The sequence below is a fragment of the Anguilla rostrata genome, chromosome 16 (genome assembly GCF_018555375.3).
Source record: "Anguilla rostrata isolate EN2019 chromosome 16, ASM1855537v3, whole genome shotgun sequence".
Lineage (NCBI taxonomy): Eukaryota > Metazoa > Chordata > Actinopteri > Anguilliformes > Anguillidae > Anguilla > Anguilla rostrata.
Window position 1 is genome coordinate 15285830 of NC_057948.1, and position 25077 is coordinate 15310906.

The window sequence follows — 25077 nt, forward strand, 5'->3', positions numbered from 1 at the left end:
TTATTAATTTAAGATGCTGATTGGCTAAAGAGTCAACACACATAAATCTCAAGGTCTTAATTGGCCGCTTAATGAAATGAAAGCACAAAAATTGGCAGACACTGGCCCTCCAGGACTGGAGTTTGACACCCCTACTTTAGTGAACTGAATCATGACTGGAATGCCTCATTTCTGTTAACTACTACATTCAACATTTGGTAAGTGATTTAAAGGTTAGATTTTACAAACTTGGACTGTACTAATCACCACTCCTTTTCCTCCAGAAATGATGCAAATGGATAATTTTTTTGTTTGTCTTTATTACCAATGAAATGTCATAACAATAACCGAAGACAGTCTATGCAAAATAAATAAATCTAACATCACAAACTTGAAGGCAGTTACAATATCTAAAAGGGTAGATTACTGGGTAAAAGATGTGATCAAGTCTTTCTTCACTGCTTTGGCATTAAGGCATGCAGCTTAATATGCTGAATTTAATTATAAATATAAACTGTTCAAGTTGCAGTGGGTATTTAAGCCTGCCATAATGGTTCTACACTTTGGCTAAAAAGCATTTGTTTTTTTTTTTGTTTAAATGTTCTTAGTGTTTTTACAAGACATTTTTAAAAATAGATTTTCTTTAAAAAAAAAAAAAAAAAGAAAGTTTCCAATAATATATACATTTTTATATAAGCAATCCTGTATAAATCCTTATAGTACCAGATAGGTTGGTGTACATCACAAAATCAATGACTGTCAAGTTTGAACAGAGTACATACAGTAAGTGAAAAGCAGACCTTGTGATATAAAACTGAAATGCTGGAGCAGGACATTCCTGCTTTGAGGCGTACTTACATATTCACTTTATGGGCATTCAAAAGGACATTCTTATGAAAGTCAGCATAAGAACATACAAAGGCACACAAGTGAAAACATTTCATTCACTACAATGTTCCTACTACATATGCTTGAATTTTAGTTCATTGTGATACAAATGGACTTGTCCATTAGCGATGAGGTTTGAAAATGAACTCAAAACAGGAAATGACACCAAGCGTTTTATCAAACCGCCCAAGCTATTGGATGCAGCTCCCTCAAATTACTCACACCCTGGATAAAGACGTGCAAAGAAGACTTTATAAAATACAGTTCATGACTTATTTTGTTTGGCCAAAAAGGGAATTTATGCCCCCCAATAAAACTTAAAATCCAACAAATATTGATGTCAGTCATGGGGAACTATACTGTGGCCTCACATGGCTTTGTGTTACTGGGGTATAGACATGATGGCGCAAGTGTAAACTCTGGTGGGTCATGACCATAAGGAAAAGCAAAGACCTCTAAGAAACAAGACAAAGGGTTATTTCCCTCGAGTCAGATGGTTTCAACAAATATAACCACTTTCAGGTAAATTCAGTTTAAAAACAGTGATAAATGTGCCTGGTGAAGGACACAATCGTATCTTCAGGTGAAAATTCAATATCACAGTTCGAGACCACAAAAATTGTTTAGATCTTGGAGACACAGCCTACAAATCTACCACCAGACATCACCAAGGTTTTCTTTTGTTTTTTAAAATAATAATTTTTTAAAAAGACAACAGAAGATGATTCCGTAATGTTTTCCTTATGAATAGAGGGTGCACAAAATACTGAAAAGGGTTTTTTGGGGAGGGGGAAATCTATAATTTCAGAAGTGTAACTTTGGTTCATTTCACAGAATCAAAATAAAAAAATGTTCACTTTTTTCATTTAAATACAGTTTGGTACTTTTCGCAGCAAAATGTAGTCTTTTTGTTCATCTCTATCAAGGGTGTAAATAATTTGAGGGCACTGTAAATTTTCTCTGGTTGACATATCCTAAATTTCATAGGCATTTTAACATGCTGTAACATTGTACAGGACCCATGCAAACTTTCATGAGAGCTTTGCATTTGATTATCGTACCTAGGATATATATCGCAACACTGACCCCTCATCTATCTCTCCAACTATACCTACTAAAACCTAGAATCAATCATATTCTACCACACTCAGAGCCACAGCCGTAACAGGAGGCACAAAGCTCTGCTTTAAAGATCAAAGGTGATATAAAGTGTAGGTTCCTAGACATGGATATTCATTTTCCACACACTTTACAACGCAGTCTAAAATCGAAACTAAATGCCCACAAAAATGGTCTAAAGTAAAGTCCCCCCCCCCCCCCCCAAACAGGGTCATTACTATGCCAGGTGTGCCACAAGGAGAAATTGTGGTTTGCACATGTCTGATTGTGTTGTGAGTGTTGAATTACAAAATGATGACCATTATAAATAACTATATAGTTATATTATTCATTCTTGGCCAAAAACTAAAAATCCAACATGAACAGACAGCAGAAGGTTTTGATTGATTTCCTACGATGACGTTTAAGGTTTTTTGAGTCTTCTGCATAATTAGATCAAAAATCAAATATTTTACATTTTCAGAGGTGACACAAAGGGCTAAAATAAAAAACATATAAAACATTCAGCATAAATGTAAAGATTTTCAAGGAAATTCTAATTATATTTCTATCTCCTGCCCATGGCAATGACTGGGGCTAAAGATGGTTTGAAAAACTGAAATATACCAACTTTCCTATGGAAGCATTCTAAATTACAAGGACAGTTAGCGTTTGGGAGCCTAAGGTTTTTATTCATTTGACGGTTTTTCTTGTCTTTAGCCAAATTTCAAAAGGACTTTCAAAAATTCAAACATTTTTAAACCTGCAGCATGACATCCCACAATGCAAAATGTTATTCCAAAATCTGTGATGGAAGAAGCTCAAAATCTGGCACACTAGGCAAGGAATGATTGAACACTGTTTACAACAACCATAGAGGGTACACGCTGCTCAAATGGCATACTCAAATAATCAAATGTTGTACAGGATTGCAACCACAGATTATAAAGCTTGTTATTTATTGAGCTGCATGGACAGGCAGGCAGGCAGGCATTTGCATTATATTCTGACACAACCATGAGGTATACCCGTGGCTTCTGTCTATACATATAGACACATACAATATCCCATCATTCTACAGAAGCCTTGCCATAAGCTGGCACATTACCATGCACGACAACACTGTCTGAGGCAGGCTGAAATTAGCTATTCTACTCTTCAGTCAGGATTTCAATCTGTTTGTGCATCGTTTTTTTTTTCCGTATTCTGCAACTGAGCATCTTAATGAATATTGCACTTCACATCTATGGTTGCATTCCTGTTATACAAAAACAAGAATCCTCCAATTAATTCCACGTATTTTCTTTATGTCCAGAAAGGTAACAAAGTCAAACGACACACACATGAATATATTCTGCTGCACTACAGTACACCCACTGCAAAAATAACATTAAATCAGTGATATCTACATAGATTTTTAATTTGTTGGTGACATAAGTGCCATTACAAGAGATCGGGAATATCCAACGCACAATGCCTGCAGAAAATGGCATAGACATCAACTTTCAGATTCCATTCAGTTTTTATGCGCCTATGAGGTCATTCAAAAATGCATAAAAAAGCTATAGGAACAAGTAAATATGCAAGTGTGACATAAAGTCAAGCTGTTTCACCCTGTTCTAAATTGTAAATTAAATAGGAAAAATAAAAATCAGCTGGTATTTTACTTATATTGTTTGCATGCCAAACAGATAACAATATTTCAATGCAATGCAGAAACCACCAAAGTATATCAGTCATTTTAACCCCCGTTGCTTGACCAAAAACAGTACAGGTATGCAAATGAACTAAAGAATATATTTCAGCATAAATAAGACTGAGTGTGCATTAAACTACATGGGGAGGTCATGTTTTACTACTTTGAACAGCCAACGCCCCTCACAAAAAAGTAAAAATTCCAAATTAATGTCAGTTAAATGATTTACAATGCAATTTAATTAGAAAATACATTCAAGTGAATCCAACAGCTGTGGAATATACTTATGCTTAGACACGCTAAATCGCGCACACATACATGCACACACACCAGACCCACTGATATCTGACCACAATTTTTAGATAAAGGGTCTACAATGTCAGACTCGCAATCCCACCACCAGTTTGTCCAACAAATGTTCCCTGCAGCAACAGCGTGTTTTTAAAGAGATCTTTAGCAAAAGGTTGACAGAAATAGTAATGTCAGTCATAAGTAAGCAGCTTAATAAAAATGATACAAATGTATTCTTTTTAAAATCTATCAGAACTGAAATGCTTTTGGTTGAGTTCAGACACTCGATAGCATTAACTGAGAATATGCTAAATATAAATAAATTCTAAAAAGACATTAATACCTTAATTATGAAATGATATAAAGATCACCTTTTTGGTTTTGAGATAAAATAAGCTATTTTGAAATCATTTGGGCTGGTAAGGTATCACTCTGAGCTATAAAGTAGCAAATGAATTGAAATATCAAGGTGACTCATATTTAATAATATACAGTACAAAACGCCTAATGAGAAACACTAATAGCTACCAATTACTTCCTCTGTAAAATAACCACTTGCGTATGATTGTACAAAATCAAACTTAATATAAAGTTATATGTTGTCACTTAGCGCTTGCCATTTCAAATTGTACCAAGATTACCTATTAGCCTGTCAGTCTGAGAGAACTACAAATGTACTGGTACGAATGTTGGACCACAGACCATGAGAATGTCACCGTTACATTACGTAGATGTGGTTCATGACACAAACCTACAAAAATGAGAAGCCATACACCTTCTAAACCGTTTATCCCACTCTTGTAGGATATATATGACACATTCCTTGAGTTACTTATGTGAACCGAGAACTTTTAGCATTTTACAGCTTAACAGTTCAATAGCACCATGCACACAATGATGTTTTATGCATGTCCTTTGTGCAGAAGTATCATAAAATGACACGTATAAACATAAATTAAATAAATATTAACGAAAATATAAATTGTGACTCATACTGTGGCAAGCGTCTAGTTTCCTACCAAGCTTAAAGGGGTGGAACCTTAAATATTGAATATAAATGCACGTGTGTGTGTGTGTGTGTGTTTATAGATTAAATATTACAGTGAAGAGTGATTCATAAGAGAAGCTGCCTTCTTACCATTCATACCATTTATGCCCAGTATGACGGGCTGAACACTATTTCTACTCAGAAATACTGGTTTAATGAGGTATTTGACTGTCTTAGCCAACGGAGATCCAAAAATGTATGCAACTGTTATTTTCTAAAAAAAATATTTAAGATTCCTTTGAAAATGAAGGTTCTGATGGCCTAGTTTTCCCGTTCGTTAGTTACAGACTGACCATCATTTGTCATCCATTCTATAAAAGGATGATCAAATTTTCAAGAGGAAAGGCAACGTAAAACCGACAGTCATTTGTGACTGTTAAGAGAGATGGACATAGAGAGGAAGGAGGGGACGAGTGAGAGAGAGACAAAGGGACTGTTAGAGAGGGAGAGAGTAGCAGAGATGGGACACACACGTACATTTCCATAGTGATACTCTCAGAATAAGTGTGGGTATATAATCCTGAGGGACGGTGGGGACCTTGGGGGAGGAGCATGGGGGCAGTGCAGGTTGCCATTGGGTCTGTGGGATGGGGAGGGGGCGAGGTTTCCTCAGTGGCCCGTGCCAGGGGCAGCTGCCTGGACTCCCTGCTGCTGCTCCTTGTTCAGGATGATGCTGATGATCTCCCCCTCATGCTCCTTCATGTGCTCCATCAGCCGCTCTTTACTGGGGGACTCGAAGCCGCAGATGCAGCAGCAGAACAGCAGCACGCAGTACTCCATGCCCACCCTGGGGTGAGCGGCCCCCTTCTCGGGGGCACTGGGGGTCCCTCCGGCCGGGGACGAGTGCTGGACGACCTCTGCCGATGTCACAGGCGCGCCCGCCCCACCCGTTTCCAGAGAGGTCGCAGCCGGAGGGTCCAAACTGGGCGTGGCCCTTTCCGTTCCGCTGGAGAGCGCGCACGCCTGCTCCAGCACGGCAGTGGATTTCTGAGGCATGCTGGGAGACCTGCACCAGAGCAGAAGCTGCAATGCACTGCCCCAGTAGCCTCCCTGTGTCTACAGCCATGAGCGTACACACTGTCTGACACACGCACCAACAACGTGGTCTACGCTAAAGTCTGCACACACATAAACACGTAAAATGTGCTCTATGCTAAAGTCTGCACACACATAAACACGTAAAATGTGCTCTACGCTAAAGTCTGCACACACATAAACACGTAAAATGTGCTCTATGCTAAAGTCTGCACACACATAAACACGTAAAATGTGCTCTATGCTAAAGTCTGCACACACATAAACACGTAAAATGTGCTCTATGCTAAAGTCTGCACACACATAAACACGTAAAATGTGCTCTATGCTAAAGTCTGCACACACATAAACACGTAAAATGTGCTCTATGCTAAAGTCTGCACACACATAAACACGTAAAATGTGCTCTATGCTAAAGCCTCCATGTGTCTACAGCCATAAATACCAGCACATGCACACACACACACACACACACCGTGCCTGGTCTGTGCTGAAGTATGTGCAACAGCAGAGGACTCCAGAAAGGGCTGGTGCTTACCTGCTGCTCTGCGATATGGCCTCGTTGATGGCTTTGTTCACCTGCTCGTAGTTGTAGTTCTGGTCACCCGCGTGCTTCCACATGTGCGACTTGAGAGACGGAGGATGACTGCACACGTAGCCACACATGGAACACCTGCAGGCAGTGGGAGCGCACTGGGTTAAAATCCAAACAAACATTTCCGTGTGCGCAAACAATTTTGTGTCATGGCACCAGAAATCAGAAAACCACTGTTCTGTATGGGCCCAATAGACTCATTTTCCAGAATCAATGTCACACAGCGCATGGGCAATGTCAATGGCGAGAGGCATAGGTGCACTGGGCGTGGCTAGTGAATGCTGGTATTTTCGGGGCCATAGGTGTGCGCAAAGCGCGTGGTGCACCTGGAAATTTTTTTTTTAAATTTGAGTCTGAACGAATCTCATAAATTCTTCCGTCAGACTTAAAACATTCCCTACATGTTTATTAAGGGCCAGATTTAATTTCCCATTAAACCTGCAGCTAAACAGCCTAAACAAACTATGCAATAACTAAGAAATAATGACAACAGTAGCTTGAAGTTTCAATTTAATTTCAATTATTAAAAAATAAAATAAAATAAAAAAAAAAGCTAAATGATCTTGCCTCTGGGATTTATATCAAAGTCAAATTGGGTCTCACTGTCTATAACTGTATATCAGCGCACACTAAAGATTTTGGTTCTTCATTCCAGACAATCCCTGTTAATTAAAATAATTGAATGAACATTTGAAGATGCTGCCAAGAAGAAATCACACCTTGTTTTGCGTTTCTGCTTTGAAAATCTAAACCGTCGCACTGCAGCCACATCGCAAATCGAGTTTTTCATGTAAATATTCAGCATTAATGAAGTGAGTGTGAGTTAGAAAGTGAGCTATTAAAACACAGGATAACAACTGATATTACTACACATCACTTCGCATAATTATTGGGGGGAAAAGCAACCGGCAATGATACAAACATTTTATGAGTTCAGATATGAAGTGGAAGACCCCTTGAGTTACTTTAATTGGCTATACAGCAGGTAGGTGGATATCTCACATGTGAAGGTGAGAACTTCACACCTTGAGAGCAACTGCTCAGGTGGTTAAGGCTGTTTACCCAGCGGTACAGTTCATTTTCAGCAGTAAATGCATTTAAAAAAAAATAAAAAATCAATCCGATATCGCTTTTTTGAGAACAATGGCGTTTTTATTTTCTGTAGCCAAATCCCCTTATCCTCAGGAGACAGCGGATTCACAACATCCCTGCGCTTATAAATAAAATGCATCATCTGCCAGTGCCACCATATTCCGACGAAGTCATGCAGTGGTTTTCTCAAGAATAATATTAAAAATAGCTCTGCTATTCAGAGGCTTCACCCAGCCCTTCAGCATGGGTTTCTCTGCATCCGTTGTTTTCTCGAATTTGGACGGTGTTCTCACATCTTGTTTCAGTGCCAAAAAGAACACAATTTGCTAAAGACTGGCTTAAATCTAAAGTGTCGCCATAATGTTACTTTAAATGGCTTGGTTTATTACCATTTGTTTGAACTGATTTACCATCGATAACATTCCGGATTTTCTATTCTATACACCAATATTTTATCAATCTGTCATTGCTCCACTTAATCAATCTTTCAAAGGCAGTGCCACAAATTAATAAAGAAAATGCAGTTATCTGGAAACTAATGAAAATAACATCTTTAATATAAATTATTATTACTTCATTGCACACATATTCATCTATTATGACATATGATCGTCTTGACCATCACCTGTAAAGGTGGGTAAAACCTGAAACATCGCATGCCTGTAGTAGGATTAAGCACACGATCGGAAAGGCTTTATTTTATGTCTTTGATTTGTGTGGGCTGTACGTATGCCTATTGCCTCCCCCCCCCCCTTTAAAAAAAAAGAAATTATGTCCAGTGGTTTTTCCCCTTATCCACCTGACCTAACGGGTCATAGGGCAACGAATACAGTGGCGGGAAATTGTTAAATGAAAAACAGGGAGGACGAAACTTACATGACAAGAAGACGTTGTAGAAGACTTGTGGAGAATCTTGTTTTTGCAGCTATCGTTTCAAAAAGGTCGGCTACAGAGTTAGAACCGTTTTGTATTGAGTGTCTCACCGTCTATTTTGTTTTTGGAATCTTGCGTATATCCCTTGTGTTTGTTGTGCTTGTTCACCGCTGAGGGAATCTCATTTATTTGATTTTTTGTTTTGCGTGTTTAAAAAAAAGCATTTGAACAACAAAGCTGGACAGAAAACAAACAATCAAACACGGCACCGTAGCCTGAATCTTGGGCAGGCCCAGAACAATCGCCATGCTTGCCGCTTCATGGCTGGATTCTTCCCACCGCCACTGGTGAGTGCGTTGGTTTTGTTTCAGGGTTTCTGGGGAGTTGGGGACCACCTCTACAGCAGTGCTTTTATTTAATGTACTAATAATAACAACCATCGCATCACGCTTTTAGGTTCTAACCCTTCTTAGTAAGTTTCCCAACCCTTTAGTTAAATGAGCCAAAGGATAAATTAAGTGGAGCTCGAGTCTAGGATTGAATTAGTTTATCTGACGTTAATCTTCCTGGCTGTTTCAAGATGTAGCGCTTCTGTATTTAATAAATTCATGAAATTAATGTGTATAGCTAATGTAATTGTCTCTTTGATCATCTATGATTTTCTGTATGGAGAATGCCTATCGGTTTGCTCTTGTGTTTAGCTGGTTTGGTAGCTTAAAGAGGAGTAACGTTATGGCTATCGGTTCGTTTGTTTTCGCTACAATAGCTCAACAGCGCGTCTCCTTTTGCTGTGTCGGCCTATCTTTATCATGACTTGATTCGAGGTTACAATTCATGTGAAGGGTAGCGAAGTGAACTGTGGCATACGAATTGGTATTGGCTAGCTAAATAAAAGCAAATTGATTGAACTGGCAGACTAACTGATATACAATGTCCGACAGACATCAGTAAAGCGAAGTCTGCATTTACTTTGAGTACGTGGCGAACTGCGTGCAATGGTGTGAAGTCTGCACGTTTTTTGTACAGTGTGTGTTAGTCTTGACGCTACCCAATCGGTGGATTATAACTTTGTGAAAACAGCCGCTCAGACTCATACCGGAGGTGTATCCTCAGCGGTTGCGAATCCTCCCCTCCCTCCCTACCTGTACAGCGCACAGCAGCTCCTTTCTCCCTACCTGTATAGCGCACACGTGCCCCTCTCCCTACCTGTAGCGCGGACACCTTCCGTGCTCCACTCTGTCCTGCTCCTCCCTGTACAGAGCCTGTTATTCTCACATCTGTGCAGTACAGGTGTCCTGCTCCTGCCTGTACAGAGCCTGTTATTCTCATAGCTGTGCAGTACAGCTGTCCTGCTCCTACCTGTACTGCTCCAGCAGCTGCACAGCCTGGTGTTCCTGGGGGTGCCTCCTCATGTGACTCTTCAGGCTGTTCATGTTGGTTGTAGCAAAATCACAACTGCAGCACCTGTGAGATACACAGGCAGAGGGGAGATCAGAGACCAGAAGCTCTCTGCCCCGACAGACATCACAATCCTATCCCATCAATGGGGGGTGGGCACGCTGGGTTTAGCAAATGATGCATGGGGTGTGCCTTAAATCAGACTTCCGAGAAGTAAAACTTGGGTGTGCTAGAAAAACCTTCATAAATAATTAGGTACGGCCGACTGAGCTGAACAGTGTTTCTGTGTTTGCGCACAAAAGGTGTGACTGGCATTTTTCCAGGGCCATTTATCGCGAAGCTCAGACCAAGCAATGCCCACAGGGTGAGCAGTGCAAAGGCCTCCAGACAAAACATTCAAACTGGCTTAATGGAGAACCCGCCACCCGGCTGCACTGTCTGACACTTCTGGAGTGAAGCCTACTGATTGCGACACAGACACAGGGGTGGACAAAATGGCTGGTATCTGGGACCACTGCTTTCTGGCTCCAAGCAACTGAAGTTGTTGAGAACTGCTTGCCTGGTAGGCAACCAGCAAAGGTTGTTGAGGCCTGGCATTTTCCCCCCCGCAATGCCTCTTCTTTTTCTCCCAGCCCTAACTGCACCTGCACAACTGGTCAAAAATAGTTGTTCAATCTGAGTTTATTTGTGAAAGGCGCAAGGAGCTTTTTATTGGCTGCCCCCTCTCCTCATTCGCAACCCGCACTCACGTGCCAATGGTGCTGGGGAGAATTTCTCTGGCACCTCAGCGCTACTCTGACAGTGGACAGAGCTCGTTCTGTATATCACAGGATTAACTCTGAGGCAAGACATCGTTCGGTGTATTAAGTAAACCATGTATGTTTCAATATTTGAGGCATATATTAAATGGGGAGAACCTGGGTTGTTGCATTAGCATCAAGTAGATGGATAATCTATTTGCAGCTAATATGGGTCGCTAGCTAAATTAGCCGGTTGACCTGACTATATCTAAAGGTGAAAAGATTTTCAACTAACTTTATGAAGGAACTTTTAAACGGACACTTTTTTAATTAATGGAAATTTTGGCCACGAGCAGAAGGCCTGCTGCTGCTTGTGACGAGCACGCTGCTGTAATATGGATTTGGAGAAAGGGGAGAGTCGCCAAGTGCTGCAGGAAACCCTGGATGCCGCACCCAGGCTGCATCAACAGCGTCCAGCGGAGCGGGGGAGAAGAGGGGCCACAGCACAGACAGCCACTGTTAATTTCAGCTACTGTTGCACATTGGTGATTGTCAGAGAAAGCAGGAAATTAGTTGTGTAAATACTTGCTGTCTTTAAAATGGTCTTGTATAAATTCTTTGCAAATAAACTGCAGTAACGTGTTTCTATTTTATTGTCTTCATGCTTGTAGAGTAGTGCTTGGTGTGGCCAACTGAGGGGTAAACCTGGGCAACCAGATTTGGGATATTGGTTGCCCAGTGGACAGCCATACGAATTCAACATTTATCCCCTCCTGAGACGATACTCCTGTGTAAGTGGCCAGAATGTAGTGCGTGCATGAAGAGCTCTGACTGAATGGTACAAGGATGCAGTGCAGTGTGAGCCCATAGGTGAGATGTAGCACTACTGCCCTCTGCTGGCAATTTGTGTTACATGCTTGCACCTCCAAAGCTGTCTAAATCTAGCTGACCATAGGCAAGGAGTGACTAGAATCTTCCATACAAATAACCATTTCTGTTAATGTTAGAGGCTGTAAAGGCTGAATAATTGTGCATAAGCCAAACAACTGATTTTCAGAACTGGTTTGCTTTCAGTTCTGTTATTTTTGTATTTTTTAAAGTCATGAATGGTTGAGGTGATGTCAGTATTTTTCTGTAGTGGGGGGAAGCGGTAGTGTAGTATGATGTTTGGGGAACTGGGCCTGCAGCTGAAGGGTTGCAGGTATTATTCCCAGCTGAGGTGCTGCGGTTGTATCTGAACAAGGTATTTCACCTGAATTGCATCAGTAAAATATTCAGGTTTATGAGTAGATTGTATATAAAGGAAAAAAAAAACCATAAGCAAAGCTATACAGAAAGTCAACAGAGCCTGTAGACTCTTAACTCAATAGTTTGACGTGCAAATACATTTTTATATTTTTCAGACTTAAGTTGACACCTGTGGGCATCTACTTCTGTGACTGTGGAAACTTGGTTTTGGTTTGCATTTGTGCTATAATGTAATCCAGGGTGTTAATATATGGCCAGCCAAATATTGGCTACTGATATTGGCTTTAGAAGTTGCATACCTTGTGTTCCTAGTTATGCACGTTACATGACCTTGGGGTAAACGCATCTATTTAACAGACTTTTAAAGGGCCCAATTAAATGCAATGTAAAGGTTCTCTATTACTGTTCAAGGGTTGCACCTGTGGTTGGAACAAAAAACCAGCATACAGAGGATACAGCTTGCATTCCTGAATCTGAATGGAGTAGCCTACATCATGCCCCTTGAAATGCTTCCATCTGCTAGGACCCCTTGGCCAGTTACACACCTGTTTGGAGAAACTCCTCTCTCCTGTGGTCACACACCGTAGTGTGATTAGAGGGGTGACTCCAGGAGCTGTGTACCCAGCTGTACAGTCAGTGTGTGTGAGCACGCTCCTGCAGAGGACTGGGCCCCACAGTCCACACCAGGGCCTCACAGGCCTCAGCCTGTTTTAAAGGGGCTCGGGCTCCGCCCGTACCTGTAAGGCTTGTCCGAGTTGTGGACCCTCCGATGATTACGGACCCCGACGTACGTGGAGCTGCTGTAGTCGCACACGTCGCACTTGTAGATCTTCTGCACGCTGCAAGCATCTGGAACGAAGACGTGAAGCGGGACCGAGTTTGACTGCGTTCAACTCCAATAGTCAAAACCGATTAAAAAGCTGAGAAGCAAATTTAGCCTTTTATTACAGTGGATTCTGTTGGAAGTCCTTGACTGAATGAAGGAAAGAATGGAAGGAAAACCTCAGTCTAAATGCATGCACGCTAATACTGAATAATTACATTCATAGCAGTGCATTCATATTACTTGCTGATGCTGTGAAATCGTTACTGTGGAATTTTTCTGAATGGTTTGAAGGGCGCTTCCACGATTTGTGTGAAGACACGCCCACGCTGAATTAGTTTTGTTGCCGATCTGTAACGGTCATATCAACCACCCCTATACCGTGTGACCGCGTCTGTGCATGACCACGCCTGCGGTCCTTACCCTCATCTGCGGCCTTCTCCTCAGACTCCTCCATGGCAGCCGTAGTTTCGGTGACGGGGATCAGCGTTGCCGTGGAGTCACCCAGCCCGTGCTGGTCCCTCTCGTGGTTCCTCAGCTGACTCTGAAGCATGAGGAAAACCGTGATGGAGCGAGCTCTGCACAAATAACTTTCCCGCAAGCGGAAATTAAACTCACGCACTTTCAAAGTGGAGAATTTCATTTTCACAAATAGCCTGGCTGCCGTCATGCCGAAATTTCAACAGACGTTCTTGGACTGCACGTACTAAAAACCTTGCGCTGCAGTGTAGCAGGCTCTCGTGAAAACCTTTTGGTTATAAAAAATAATAATAAAAATTGTCTCGCTGATGCTTTCAGACGGTTTATTTTGTCTTATCTTTATGACGAGGACTGGCGCAATAAAGAAGCAATCGCTCAACAACTCTAACCCTGAACGGCTGTTTCCCTCTGCAGCTCACAGCAGTACGTCTCTGTTGGTTTTCACTGCAGGTGAAGTAAAGAGTGGGATTCCTCACCTTGTAGTAGAAGGTGTCGGCGCACTGCTTGCAGTGGTACATTCGGGTCTTGCAGTGGTTGATCATGTGGCTCTCCAGGTCCTTGCTGTCCTGGGCGATGTGCTCGCAGATGGGGCACTGGTACGGCTGCCTCTGGCGGTGCACGCGCAGGTGCTGCTTGATGTAGCCCTTGTTCCCACTGCTGTAGCGGCACAGACGGCAGCGGTAGGGCCTGTCGCTGTCAGGGACGAACTCCACCAGGCCGGCGTCGGGCGCGGCGCCCTCTCCGCCCGGCTGGCTCTGGGCGTTGTCCTGGAGCTCCTTCAGGATGTCCTCGTCGGAGGCGTTCTGGTCGGTGCGCTCGCGCAGCTTCTCGATGACGGTCAGCAGGGACACGCTGATGCCCGCCTTGGCCGGGCCCTCGCCTGCCGCCGCCGCTGCACCGCTGTCCCTGCGCGGGGAGGCCTGCAGCTCCAGGCCCACCAGCGCCGCCGCGCCCCCCGCCACGTCCTCCACGCCGGCCAGGCCCTCGCCCGCGGAGGCGATCTCCACGAAGCGCGGGCCGGCGCCGGGGCCCTGCGCGCTCAGCTCCACCACGCCCTTGATGCCGGCCTTCATCAGCTCGGGCATCCGCGTCGGCATGGCGACCAGGGCCTCCGCGGCCAGCGAGTGCAGCCTGAGGGACTCGGAGTGGGTCCTCCTCCGGGCCGGCGGGACGTTCTCGTCCGCCGCCGGGTCCTCAGGGGACTCGGCCCCGCCCTGCTGCGGGTCGCCGTGACACCAGCCGATCACCACCTCCTCCTCGTAGTACACTGGGTGGGCCTCCTCCACCAGTAGCCTCTTGCTGGCCTGCGTGTCTGGGCTCATGAGGAAGGGCTTGCATGCCTGCGTGTCTGGGCCCATGATAATGGGCTTGCTGGCCTGCGTGTCTGGGCCCATGATAATGGGCTTGCTGGCCTGCGTGTCTGGGCCCATGATGAAGGGCTCTCTGGCCTGCGTGTCTGGGCTCATGACGAAGGGCTTGCTGGCCTGTGTGTCTGGGTCCATGATGGGCTCTCTGGCCTGTGTGTCTGGGCTCATGACAAAGGGCTTGCTGGCCTGCGTGTCTGGGCCCATGATGAAGGGCTCTCTGGCCTGCGTGTCTGGGCTTATGATGAAGGGCTTGCTGGCTCCGGGTTCCTCTGCTCCAGGCAGCCGCTCCACGATGACATTGACGTGGCCTGCTCCATTGGAGCTGCAGCTGATGATCTTCTGCGCGGAGGTGAGGAGGCTGTCCATGCTGGAGGACTCCTGTTCCTGCTCCTGTTCTGTGGTGACCTGCACCTCCACCACTGGCTCCTCCGCCTCAGGGACCTTGGGGGCGTTGGCCTCCTCCGGCTCCTCGGCAGGCTTCTCCTGGCAGTCGGCCGGCACGGGGCAGAGGCTGATCTGGAAGGAAGGGGCGTGGTGCAGGGCCTCTGGCGCGAGAACCACCACGGCTTCCTCGGCAGGGGCCGGGACCTGCGCGGAGGGCCTCTCTGACTCGTCCTCAAATATGGGGTAAGAGCAGTCGACCAGGCCGGCGTGCTTCCAGGCGTGCGTCTTGAGCATGCGCTGCTGGCCGCAGACGTAGCTGCAGATCAGGCAGCGGTACATGCCGTACTGCTCGTAGCTGTACCACTTCTTCCCGGCGGGCTCTCCCTCCGCGGCGCCATCGCGGCCAGCTTTGGCCTCCCCGTCCTCTGCGCTCGCTCGCGGGCCACTGGCCTCCTCCCCGAAGAACTCCGCCCCCTTCCCCGTGCCACCCCGCAACTCCGACGCGTCGTCTTTAACGCAGTCCTCGCCGCCCAGGTGCTCCCTGATGTGCGCCTCCAGCTCCTCCTGCTGGCGAGAGGTGAAACAGCACTCGGAGCACACGAGGATGATGTCGTTCTGCTGCTCGTCGTGCTGCTGAAGGTGCTCTTTGAGCTGGGACAGCGCCGGGGACGTGAACCTGCACAGGCTGCACTGGTAGCAGGTGACCGTCCTGTGGCCGCACGCCTCCTGCGCGCCTCCTGGCTGGAGACGGTCCTCCCCGGAGGCCCCGTCCGCAGGCCCCTCGCCGCCTCTGGCCTTTTTGGAGGGGGCGTCCTCGCCCTCCCCCCTGTTGTCCTGCGGCGGGACGGAGGCGCAGGGCAGGTGGGGCCTCTTCCTCCCCGACAGCGTGCAGCGCCTGGGCCTCTTCTCCACGATCTTGCTGAGCTTCTCGATCACCTGGATCAGGGAGTCGGCGGCCTGCCTCTGCGCCCCGATGGCGGCCCCCAGCTCCGGGGCGAAGGCTACGTCCTGCTGCTCCCGCGTGTGGGGGACCAGGAGCGCCACACTGCTGGTCTCCTCCATGCCTAAGGGCAGAAAACGCAATACAGCTGAGTGCGTATTCTGTATGTTTCTGAGACTTGAACGTAACCTTGGTCATGAAGACCGCACTATTTCAAACTATCATGTAGCAATTGGAAAGTTAAACTAAGTTCTGTGTGGCATGACAAGGTTTTCTGCTGACCACTATCTGGGTTTCCAGCAGGCATATTTGCCCTCCCCAGCATGCCAGAACCGACTCCTCATGCCATAATTAGCATTTTTATTTTTTCTTGCACCTTATACTGTGCCTGACTAGGCCTGTCGTTCAGTTAGCCCAAAGAAACGCTACTGTAAATCTGATACTGTAAAGCTGCATTTCCTGTAAATGTAGTTTATACATGACCCTCCCAGTCCTACACCCAGACAAACCTTTCCTTCGAGGAACTACAGTGTTTGCAGTGTGGGGCCAGAACATGGTCTCTACAGCCTTGCGTAGTCAAGGAGACCTCAATAAACAGAAACCATGATCTCCAGCCATAGTGTGCTACAGGAAATACCATCACACCTCCACCTCAGAACCAGTCCACCTGTGCATGCTGGGTTCTTAATATCACATCCGCAGTACATACCCTGCCTACCATTGTGCTAGAACACATCAGCTTACCACTGAGCATATCAAATAGCCTATTCTTCCCAGGCCTAATGTGCTCCCCACACTTGTTATTTAGCACCAAGTGTACAATAGGATAGGATGACTTCATCCTGGAGAATTTGCATTGTTGGATCACAGCAAACCCCAGGCATTTCTGTGCATTTTGATTGCAGGAAGTTCTCTGAGGTCTCCAGGGTCACTTTACCATTGTAGATGCTGGAGGGCGTAGTCCCCGTTCAATAGAGATGAACTTCCCCCCACCAAAACAATAACAGTCATCCTGATGAGCAGCACTAAGCCCCTGGAGTCCCCCCCCCCCCCCCCGAGTTATGTTCACTATACGTTTACCCCAGCTGTAAGCAGAAGCCGGGATCCTCCAGGACTGCACTGACATTTAAATGTATGTAAACCATTATATCATATATATTAAGTGGTTTGGAAGTACAAATTATTTGAAAATTAAGAATTGAATGGTTTGCACAGGTAATTTCGGAATATTTATGGGGAGGAAATGAGCAGGGATATAGGCCTACATACGTGTGCATGCACATGCATGTGTATTTTACATAAAATATTAATTCTGTCACAGATTCAACTACCCCTTGAACTGTAATTGCTGTACACATTATCCACAGATGAACTCGCATAGCATAACCTATGGTTACTCTTTCCTGCTCCTTCTCCAAATTGGAAGCTAAAAATGGTACCAAGTCTATTTGCCTAGGGTGTTGTAATATGTACTTCCTTTTCCAACATTGTCTTCCTCTTGCTGCCAAATTTAGCCTATCTTTAGCATGTATACAAGCTAATGAAACTTTCATCATAGTTTTTGGCGAATCCACATCATGAAGCAAGTGGATTCATCAGAGCAATCGTCTGAGGAAACGCTTTGGATTTCCTATGATTAAAGTTCTTATCCGCGAGGTTAAATTATTTTACACTTTCGACCACAAACCATGTTCCCGTTTTTATACTTTCTCTTTTTTGTTGAATGCGGCTTACTTTCCATTAAAAGACTGGATCAAGACTATTTTTATAAACATGATCATATCACTTCCCTATTTGAATTCACATTACTACAAGTAATCAACCTGTGATTTCGAAGACTGCCCTCTCGATCTAAAGCAGGAAAAAAAAGCTAATTGGAGCTCTCTGGCTTGCTATTCGTATTAACCAATTACTTAATCATCTTTACCTTGGCAGCTGGAGATGTCTGTATCCTATCAAACAAAACATACTGTACATGTGAACTGTCTGGCAATACAGAAGGAAGCCTAGCGCTCGCAAACGCCATCTAGATCTCGAACATGGGGAGAAAACGCTCGTTACCTACGGAGTACTAAGGTAACGTTAGCGCATCACCCCTTGTAGCTAGGTAACAACAGACAGCCAACTTACGATTTAAAGAAGCGAAATCGGCAGCCAGCAACCTCCCTGAACAGCGCGCCCAAAGAATATTTTAGCATAGATATGAGCAGGGGGCGTCGGCGGGCTGAACAGATTATTCTAAAAATACAATATCCTTAAATGCAGCTGACCAGCGAGTGTGCCTATGATCTTTCAACATATTCACTCCTGATAAGGCTTGTTACCCTATACCATACAACTGCTCAACAGTCATTAGAAGCTAGCTATATAAGATTTAACGGGGCATTGGGGTCCATGGAAACGCCAATGTTAAAGGGGGCAGAAGCATGGCATGACAACTGCATTGCCAACCATACAGAAGTCCATACTCTAGCAAGCTAGCTACCAAAAACACACCGAATATCAGCGCAATAAATTCGTTTTCCCACCAAATTACCAGAGATCCGAGGTGATACGCCTTTTATGTTTTGGGTCGGTGACTACTTACTGGTCCAGCAATTCTCAATGATCTTTGGCCTCAGCACATGAAAGACTTTGAGCTTTTTCCTTTTGCAGTAAAAGTGATCTCTTTCTCTCACGCTACACTCAAAATGGCGAGGATGGAGCAGTAATCACGTGACTCTGTGAAACGGGTCAGGTGACCAGAATTGATTTTATTGCAGTAGCCTCGATTTCATAAGCCGACTCGTTAACAGATGCCGTAGACAGTTGGGACGTATCGTTATATTTTCCTGTAAGAAGTCACTGCAGATAAGCGTGCTTATTACCCGGTTTTACGGTAAAAAAAATAATAGTCTCTTTGGTTCCTACAGTGAACCTATTGGGGGCTTCTGGGCACCTACGCTGGAATGATACCGTTGTAAAATTAAAATTCAACTGTTTTCAGGCTATTCTATTGCTTGTTTAAGGCTCTTTGAAACTGGAGATTTAGATCTAATTTACTTTGTAAACGAACACGTTTTAAATACCCGTTATCTATTGGTGATAAGGAAAAGCTTGACAATCGTACAGCTAACACTAGCCTACTATATAAAGTATTGATGGGCTATATGGAATTGATCATTTAGTTTGTCAGTTTGACGTGAATATTTGCTGACTTCGACAGGATTCTGAACTTTCAACTAAACTTGTGTCATTGTTCCACTTAATTTGAGTAATTTTAATCGTTTTTCTGACTGCAAAAAAGAAAAAGAAAAAAAAGACTGCATTAAGTGTGCAACTCTTTTTCTTTCCTATAGAATTCCTACTTATGCGGATGCTTTCATGACCCCTCCTTAATTTGAAAATCTGCAGTGACAGATGGCAGGATGAAACCTATATGTTAAACAAAGTGTTGATTATTCTTCGCTATATGTGCTGAGTAGACTTTTGTCCTTTACCTTATGTTCATGTGCTTTAAATGGGAGAGCAGGTTGTGCACGTTTAATTTTACATAACATTATGCAAGACGACTCCGAAAAAAATAAGTGCAAATTACCCCCTGAATCCACAGGTTAAGCCTCGGTTGGAAAGGCTTGCAGTTAACCCACAGTATGGTATTTGCACAGAAATTCAAAGAAAGGAGGTGCTCTGCTTATGCAAAAAGCTGCTTGACTCTTGACAGCGATGTACTGACCAAATAAAGAATGGCTTTTGTCACTGAGGCCCAATAAATGGCACCCATATACCCCCCCCCCCCCCCATTTAATGGCTTGATCAAACTGAAATGAGAGAGACTCCCAGAGACATGGGTGACTACCTTACATCCAGTCTAAGCACCATTATATGTATATATACCCTGTAGTATATGTCCGCTTTCCCCTTAAAATGTCTACTGCAGGTAGGTAACTGAACCTGTAATTCTAAACCAAGCACATTCTGGTTTGCAAATACAGTAGCAGCAAGTACACTGTCAAAGAAAATGTTAATTCAGTTACAAATAAATTAAAATGGAAAAAAGTAATGTAAAATGAAAAAAATAATATAAAATTAAGTGAATTTTTAAAAGCCAAGTGAAAGTGCTCCAAGTGTTATGTAGAGGAGGAATCAGCCTTAAAGGGCGTGCACCTTCCACAGTCAAAAGGACACGACTGGTTAGTAAGTAAATGAACTGCTTACCGGTGCGCTCCCTATGGCAGTGTAGCCCTGTCCAATCTGCTGCCTGACACTATATACTTTACCTGGATTGCTTCAGTAAAAATACTCCCAGAACATGCGAGATATCAGTATGTTAGAATGGTGAGTGAGCGTGAATATCTAGTGGAACAGTATTGTACTGTATTTAATCAATGAACTAATGTAGCATTCACGAAGGCTCTGTGGGGTCTGCACTGGCTTGGTCATTTTGCCACTGCAGCCTGGCTCAAAGGGGTGGAATTGTCCTTGTTTCCACCCTTTCCTCTCTCTCCTCTTGATATGGAAGTAATGATTGTTCAAACAGCCTTACATTTTATATAACACATACAAGGAATTCTTAATGTGTATTGATTTTTTATTTTATTTTTTATTTTATAAATCACTGTACTTTGATTCAACTTTAATTCAACAACCCCAGAGTCTTGCGTAGGCTGACTGACTTGGCCTTGCTACAAAACATAACCACACTGCTAAAGCATACTGCAAATAAATCATAAAAGTGGGTTGGGGGAGGGGTGGGGTGTGGTGACAGGAAACTATTAAGGAAGGAAAAAAGCTGTAATTTAATTATCAGGAAAACTCGGCGTGCACGGATTCACAGTGTACAACAATGTATTCAATCAGAAATCTTTTGTAAAGGACATCCTGTTTGGAAATGTGTGGTATATGGTTTGCTATTGTTCAGCATTGTTTGAATATGTATTCAGACTGCTTATTAAATAAAAACAAAAATATAAATATAAACTAAAAACCTGAGTTGTGGGCCAACATCAAGTCACTCTGTCTATCCTTATTAAATGTGTTCTGCATGATTTATTTGTCATTGTGTCTTGCTGTTATAATTGCCCTCTGCTGGCAGATAATGGAATGCCACTGACTTGTTTTGGCAAGCAATGATTTGACTCACCAATTTTCACATTCTTATGAAATCACCTGGTTCACAAGGAAGCTAATTTTCATAAAATGATGCATTGGATAAAATTTCAAGTGGGCTAGATTTAGTTGAAAGTGCAATAATTTCCTACATAATTTGAAATTCCCTAAGCGGTGAAATTCTGAAATCTTTGAATAGATTATAACACAATTATTAATAACTCCCTTGAATATTCCATATAATTAGGCGAAAAGTAGCTGTGTTCAAGCTGAGCATTAACTGCAGACCTGCTTTTGGGATAGAAAGCAATCAGAGGAGGTGGGCTGGACACAGCAGATGTAGAACAGGAAAAGGTTATTTGGTGTTTCTCCTACATTAGCTGTGATTTTGGTAGCTTGATTGTGTGAGATTTGAAAAGCCTTGTTTTCAGTTCTTTCCATTGTGAAAAATGCAGGAGAACTGGAAATTGAAAGGGAACAAAACGTCATTTTTTAAAATTTATTATTATTTATTATTAAACTATGAAGTTGCTTTATAAGGGTTTGCTCATCAAGCACAATATAGTGATGAGCTCTTTGGCCTGGATAGAATCGAGAGAATCTCAATACTGACTGTGCCCAGGGATCCAGTGGGCTAATGCATAAATAGCAATAGCTTAACCATATCCAAAACGCAATTGGCCATCACCTCACGTCATAGTAGCCTGACTCTTTGGTGAATCGGGTGTTGGGGATCTGCCTGCCTTAGCTACACAGTCCCCCATCTTAAGAGAACTGTGCACTTCACGCATATTGGAGGATGCACATACTAATTTTAATTTGCTTAACCTTTAACTAGGTGAGCCTCACTGAGAGTAAAACCTATTTTTCAATATCCACCTGGCAGGAACGTAGCACTGCATAAAAATGGCATTGTGAAAAGAATGGATGCATCATTATTAACAGAAATAAGGCCTCATGGAAAAAAATGACATGCACCTTGGTAAGCGTCAGAAATGACATTCATCAGAGATTACATTCATCCGCATAGTTTAATTGAAGCAATACAAGCACGCTTTATCCACGGAGCATAGATATTTGTCTTTCCTAGACTGAAGATGTTGCAGAAATGACCTGGCCTGAGCTTGTGGTTGAGTGTATGATAAAATGTAGAGAAGAGGGGGGGGGAAGAAGTGTTGTGACTCAGACAGCATTTGCGTGCATGTGCGCACGCTTCCCCCGTATTCTAATGAGGGTTGTGAAACAGTAGCTAGAGTGTGTGATGCCCTCTGATGAACCTCTTGCCTGTAAATATGACTCATTTTTTGGTGCAAACTTCTACGCTGGGCCCATGATATGGTGTGTATGGAAATGAAACCATGCATCATCTTAAAGAGGCTAGAGGAGTGAGTGGGGCTGACTCTCATGAATCTGCTCTGGTCACTAGTGAGCACAGGTATGCAGTCACCTGTCAGCCCGTTCCTTTAATTTCAGAGGACACGTCTGCCTTCCTGTCCTGTTAGGTTCCCAGAGGTCCACTGACCTTGTGGGGGGTTCGGCTGTGAAAACTAGAGAAAATCAGACGCCCAGTGTATTTCGTATTATTATTTAAACCAAAGCGGGCAAAAATACTGTCATATAAACAGATAAAGCAGACACACTAACAAACATTTTCATGTAATTTCCAAAATGTGGCATTTCTGTGTATCTGTAATTTTCAATTCCTGAGTGTTCCATTCAATGCATTCATTCAATATTAATTTAAAAACCCTCGATTCTGATAATTCTTGAATCCTTGAAAAAAGATGGCATAGACTGGTAATAGAGCCATTTTGTTATCTGAGTGGTAATAAAATTTTATTAAATTTTATACTTCATGTAGGCTAATAGAGAGGAAATGCATAAATTAAAAGGTGTTTTCAAAAGATTTTTTTGCTGATAATTTGATAGTTTGTTATTTCTCTGCTTCCTGTATTTTCCATATACTTTTTACAATATGTAAACTTATTAATAAATAATGAAATTATTTATTATTGATATTACTAGTTTTGTACTAATATAGCATTGGGGAAAAATAAAATCAAAACCAAATTAACAAAAACAAAGTAATTATGAGAAACATCATAACCGTTAACATCTGACAGTCTGGGAAAAATAATTTGATTGGTCTGAAGGACTTTTCTGTAAGGGAGTGCAGTACATGCATACTTTATAAGTTTTTCAGTATTCATCAGGTTTTTGCATAAACATTCATAGGTGTCGCTTGCTTATGTATTGTGCATGGATGGATACACTAACCGTTTAAGCAGAAATTCTGTTTTGTGTCAAACAGCTTGGAGCAAGGCCTTTTGTGTATCTATGGACACTGAGAGTGATGAGGCCATAGATTGGGTGCTGGAAGATAAGTTTAATGTTCCAGAATGTTCCACCTATATTTCAGTGGCTTGCTTTTGAATTGGGGTGGCAGGCTGTGCCCAGAGGATACATTAGGCATGAATGGAATCCTGTGCAGCAGGGCCAGACTGACAGAGATGAGTATGAACATGTCTTATATGCATGCAATGATTCTGAGCTAGTGAATTGTGCAATCTCTAAATGTGATTCTAAATACAGTTCTTTTGCTGCTAAATGAATTGGTTACTTCTGAAATCATTCCCATTATAAGGCAGATGGGGCCCAAATCCCTGGCAGTGCCCTTGAATACTGCTTCTGCTATACATAAATATGGTATAGGTTATCCCTACAAACTATTGCACTGTATGTCTGACCATTTGAATTAACCTATCTGCCTCATTTAAACCAACATAAATTAGCTATTTGGTCATATGTGTTTAAACACGTAAATGCACAGTTAAAAACGTTTATATTTCTCGGTCCGTTACTTGTACAAAGGCTCCTGGGCTGTTACTGTTGGTTTTCTATGCAACTAATGCAGCCAAAAGTTTATTCAAGGTGTTTTGTAAAATATAAATGATGGATGTTTGCTTGCATCCTGTAATCTTGCTATAATCATTTAATGATAACCTTACACCATCCAGTGGGTAGTAGTGGTAAGTTCTGCCATATTTAACAAGGAAAAAAAACCCCTTTGTTTTTGAATCGAAGTAAGCTTGCTTAGATATTTTACAGTAACAAAAACAATTTTTGCTTATACTTTGAAGAATGATTTAATCAAACTTGACATGATTTCCTTCCATTCTGTCTAGATGATTGTTCAGAACTTATTGTTTAATAAAGTAGCACGTACTATTTAAGACTCATTATGTAGTGTGCAGTCTCAGGATTTGGAAAGGTCAGAGTGTGCGGGTCCTTAGAACGAGCCCACTCTGTCACCGCATTGATCTGAAGAGGCACCTCCCTCATATTGCAACACCACAATTTTTGATGACCACTATCGCTCTCCGCTCCGTCTCCTCGACACAACACGCCGTGTTAAAAAAACACAATAAGCGCATGCTGTTTTAGCCCGCATCCCATAACCATTGAGTGAAATATGACCGAAATCATTTCTGAATGTGGAGAGTAATAAAGGCCATTTGCTTCGCCGTGTTCCCAGCCTGGTGAATTGAGGTCCGGTCGGAAGGTGAGAGAGAGCCTCTAATGCAGCGTCTCGACGCGGGGCCGGGCGAGTCGGAGGTCACGAGAGAGCCGCGGCGCTAATGCGCCCGCTGGATTTATTGTTTTAATTAAACACCCCGGCACTACATCATAAAGTGTTTACGGGGGGCTTCTCGCCCAGTGCGGCGATTTTTAAAAACCGTTGTTTGTTTGAATACCGCCCTGGCTGCGCGCCGCGCGTCTGCCTGTGAGAGCCAGCCTTTATCCCGCCTTCCGCACCTTTTCCGCGCTCCCGGGTGCACCCTCCCCACCCCCCCTCCCCCTCCAAATGCCTGCATAAATTCAGCCTGGCCCCCATCATGGCCTGGATACAGTAAACATCATGCTTTACCTTTCACTTACAAATTAGGGCAATTTTCAAAATCTGCCTTCAGGAACAGCTTTGCCAGTTGATTTTGATTACTATTACTGAGCTCC

At 43.4% G+C, this 25077-nt stretch overlaps 1 protein-coding gene and 1 long non-coding RNA gene across 3 annotated transcripts in view; one reads left to right on the forward strand and one right to left on the reverse strand.

Annotated features, from left to right (window-relative positions):
- Positions 1–279: 279 nt before the first annotated feature.
- On the reverse strand, positions 280–18837 carry znf507 (zinc finger protein 507). Of its 2 annotated transcripts, XM_064312279.1 has the most exons (7): positions 18563–18704; positions 13761–16099; positions 13228–13348; positions 12719–12830; positions 9955–10059; positions 6574–6708; positions 280–6006 (listed from the first exon to the last, which is right to left on the reverse strand). In XM_064312279.1, the coding sequence occupies exons 2-7, from the start codon at positions 16095–16097 to the stop codon at positions 5610–5612; spliced, it is 3207 nt and encodes a 1068-aa protein (XP_064168349.1). In that variant the 5' UTR covers positions 16098–16099; positions 18563–18704; the 3' UTR covers positions 280–5609. The 2 variants fall into 2 exon arrangements, with proteins under 2 accessions (XP_064168349.1, XP_064168350.1); XM_064312280.1 differs by lacking the exons at positions 280–6006; positions 6574–6708; positions 9955–10059 and adding an exon at positions 10119–10645 and having other exon boundaries at positions 18563–18837.
- The window catches only part of LOC135241698 (uncharacterized), a 76596-nt gene continuing 60009 nt past the window's right edge, over positions 8491–25077 (forward strand). The window contains exon 1 of the long non-coding RNA XR_010326088.1: positions 8491–8942. This is a non-coding gene — a long non-coding RNA (uncharacterized LOC135241698). The remainder of the gene's footprint in view (positions 8943–25077) is intronic.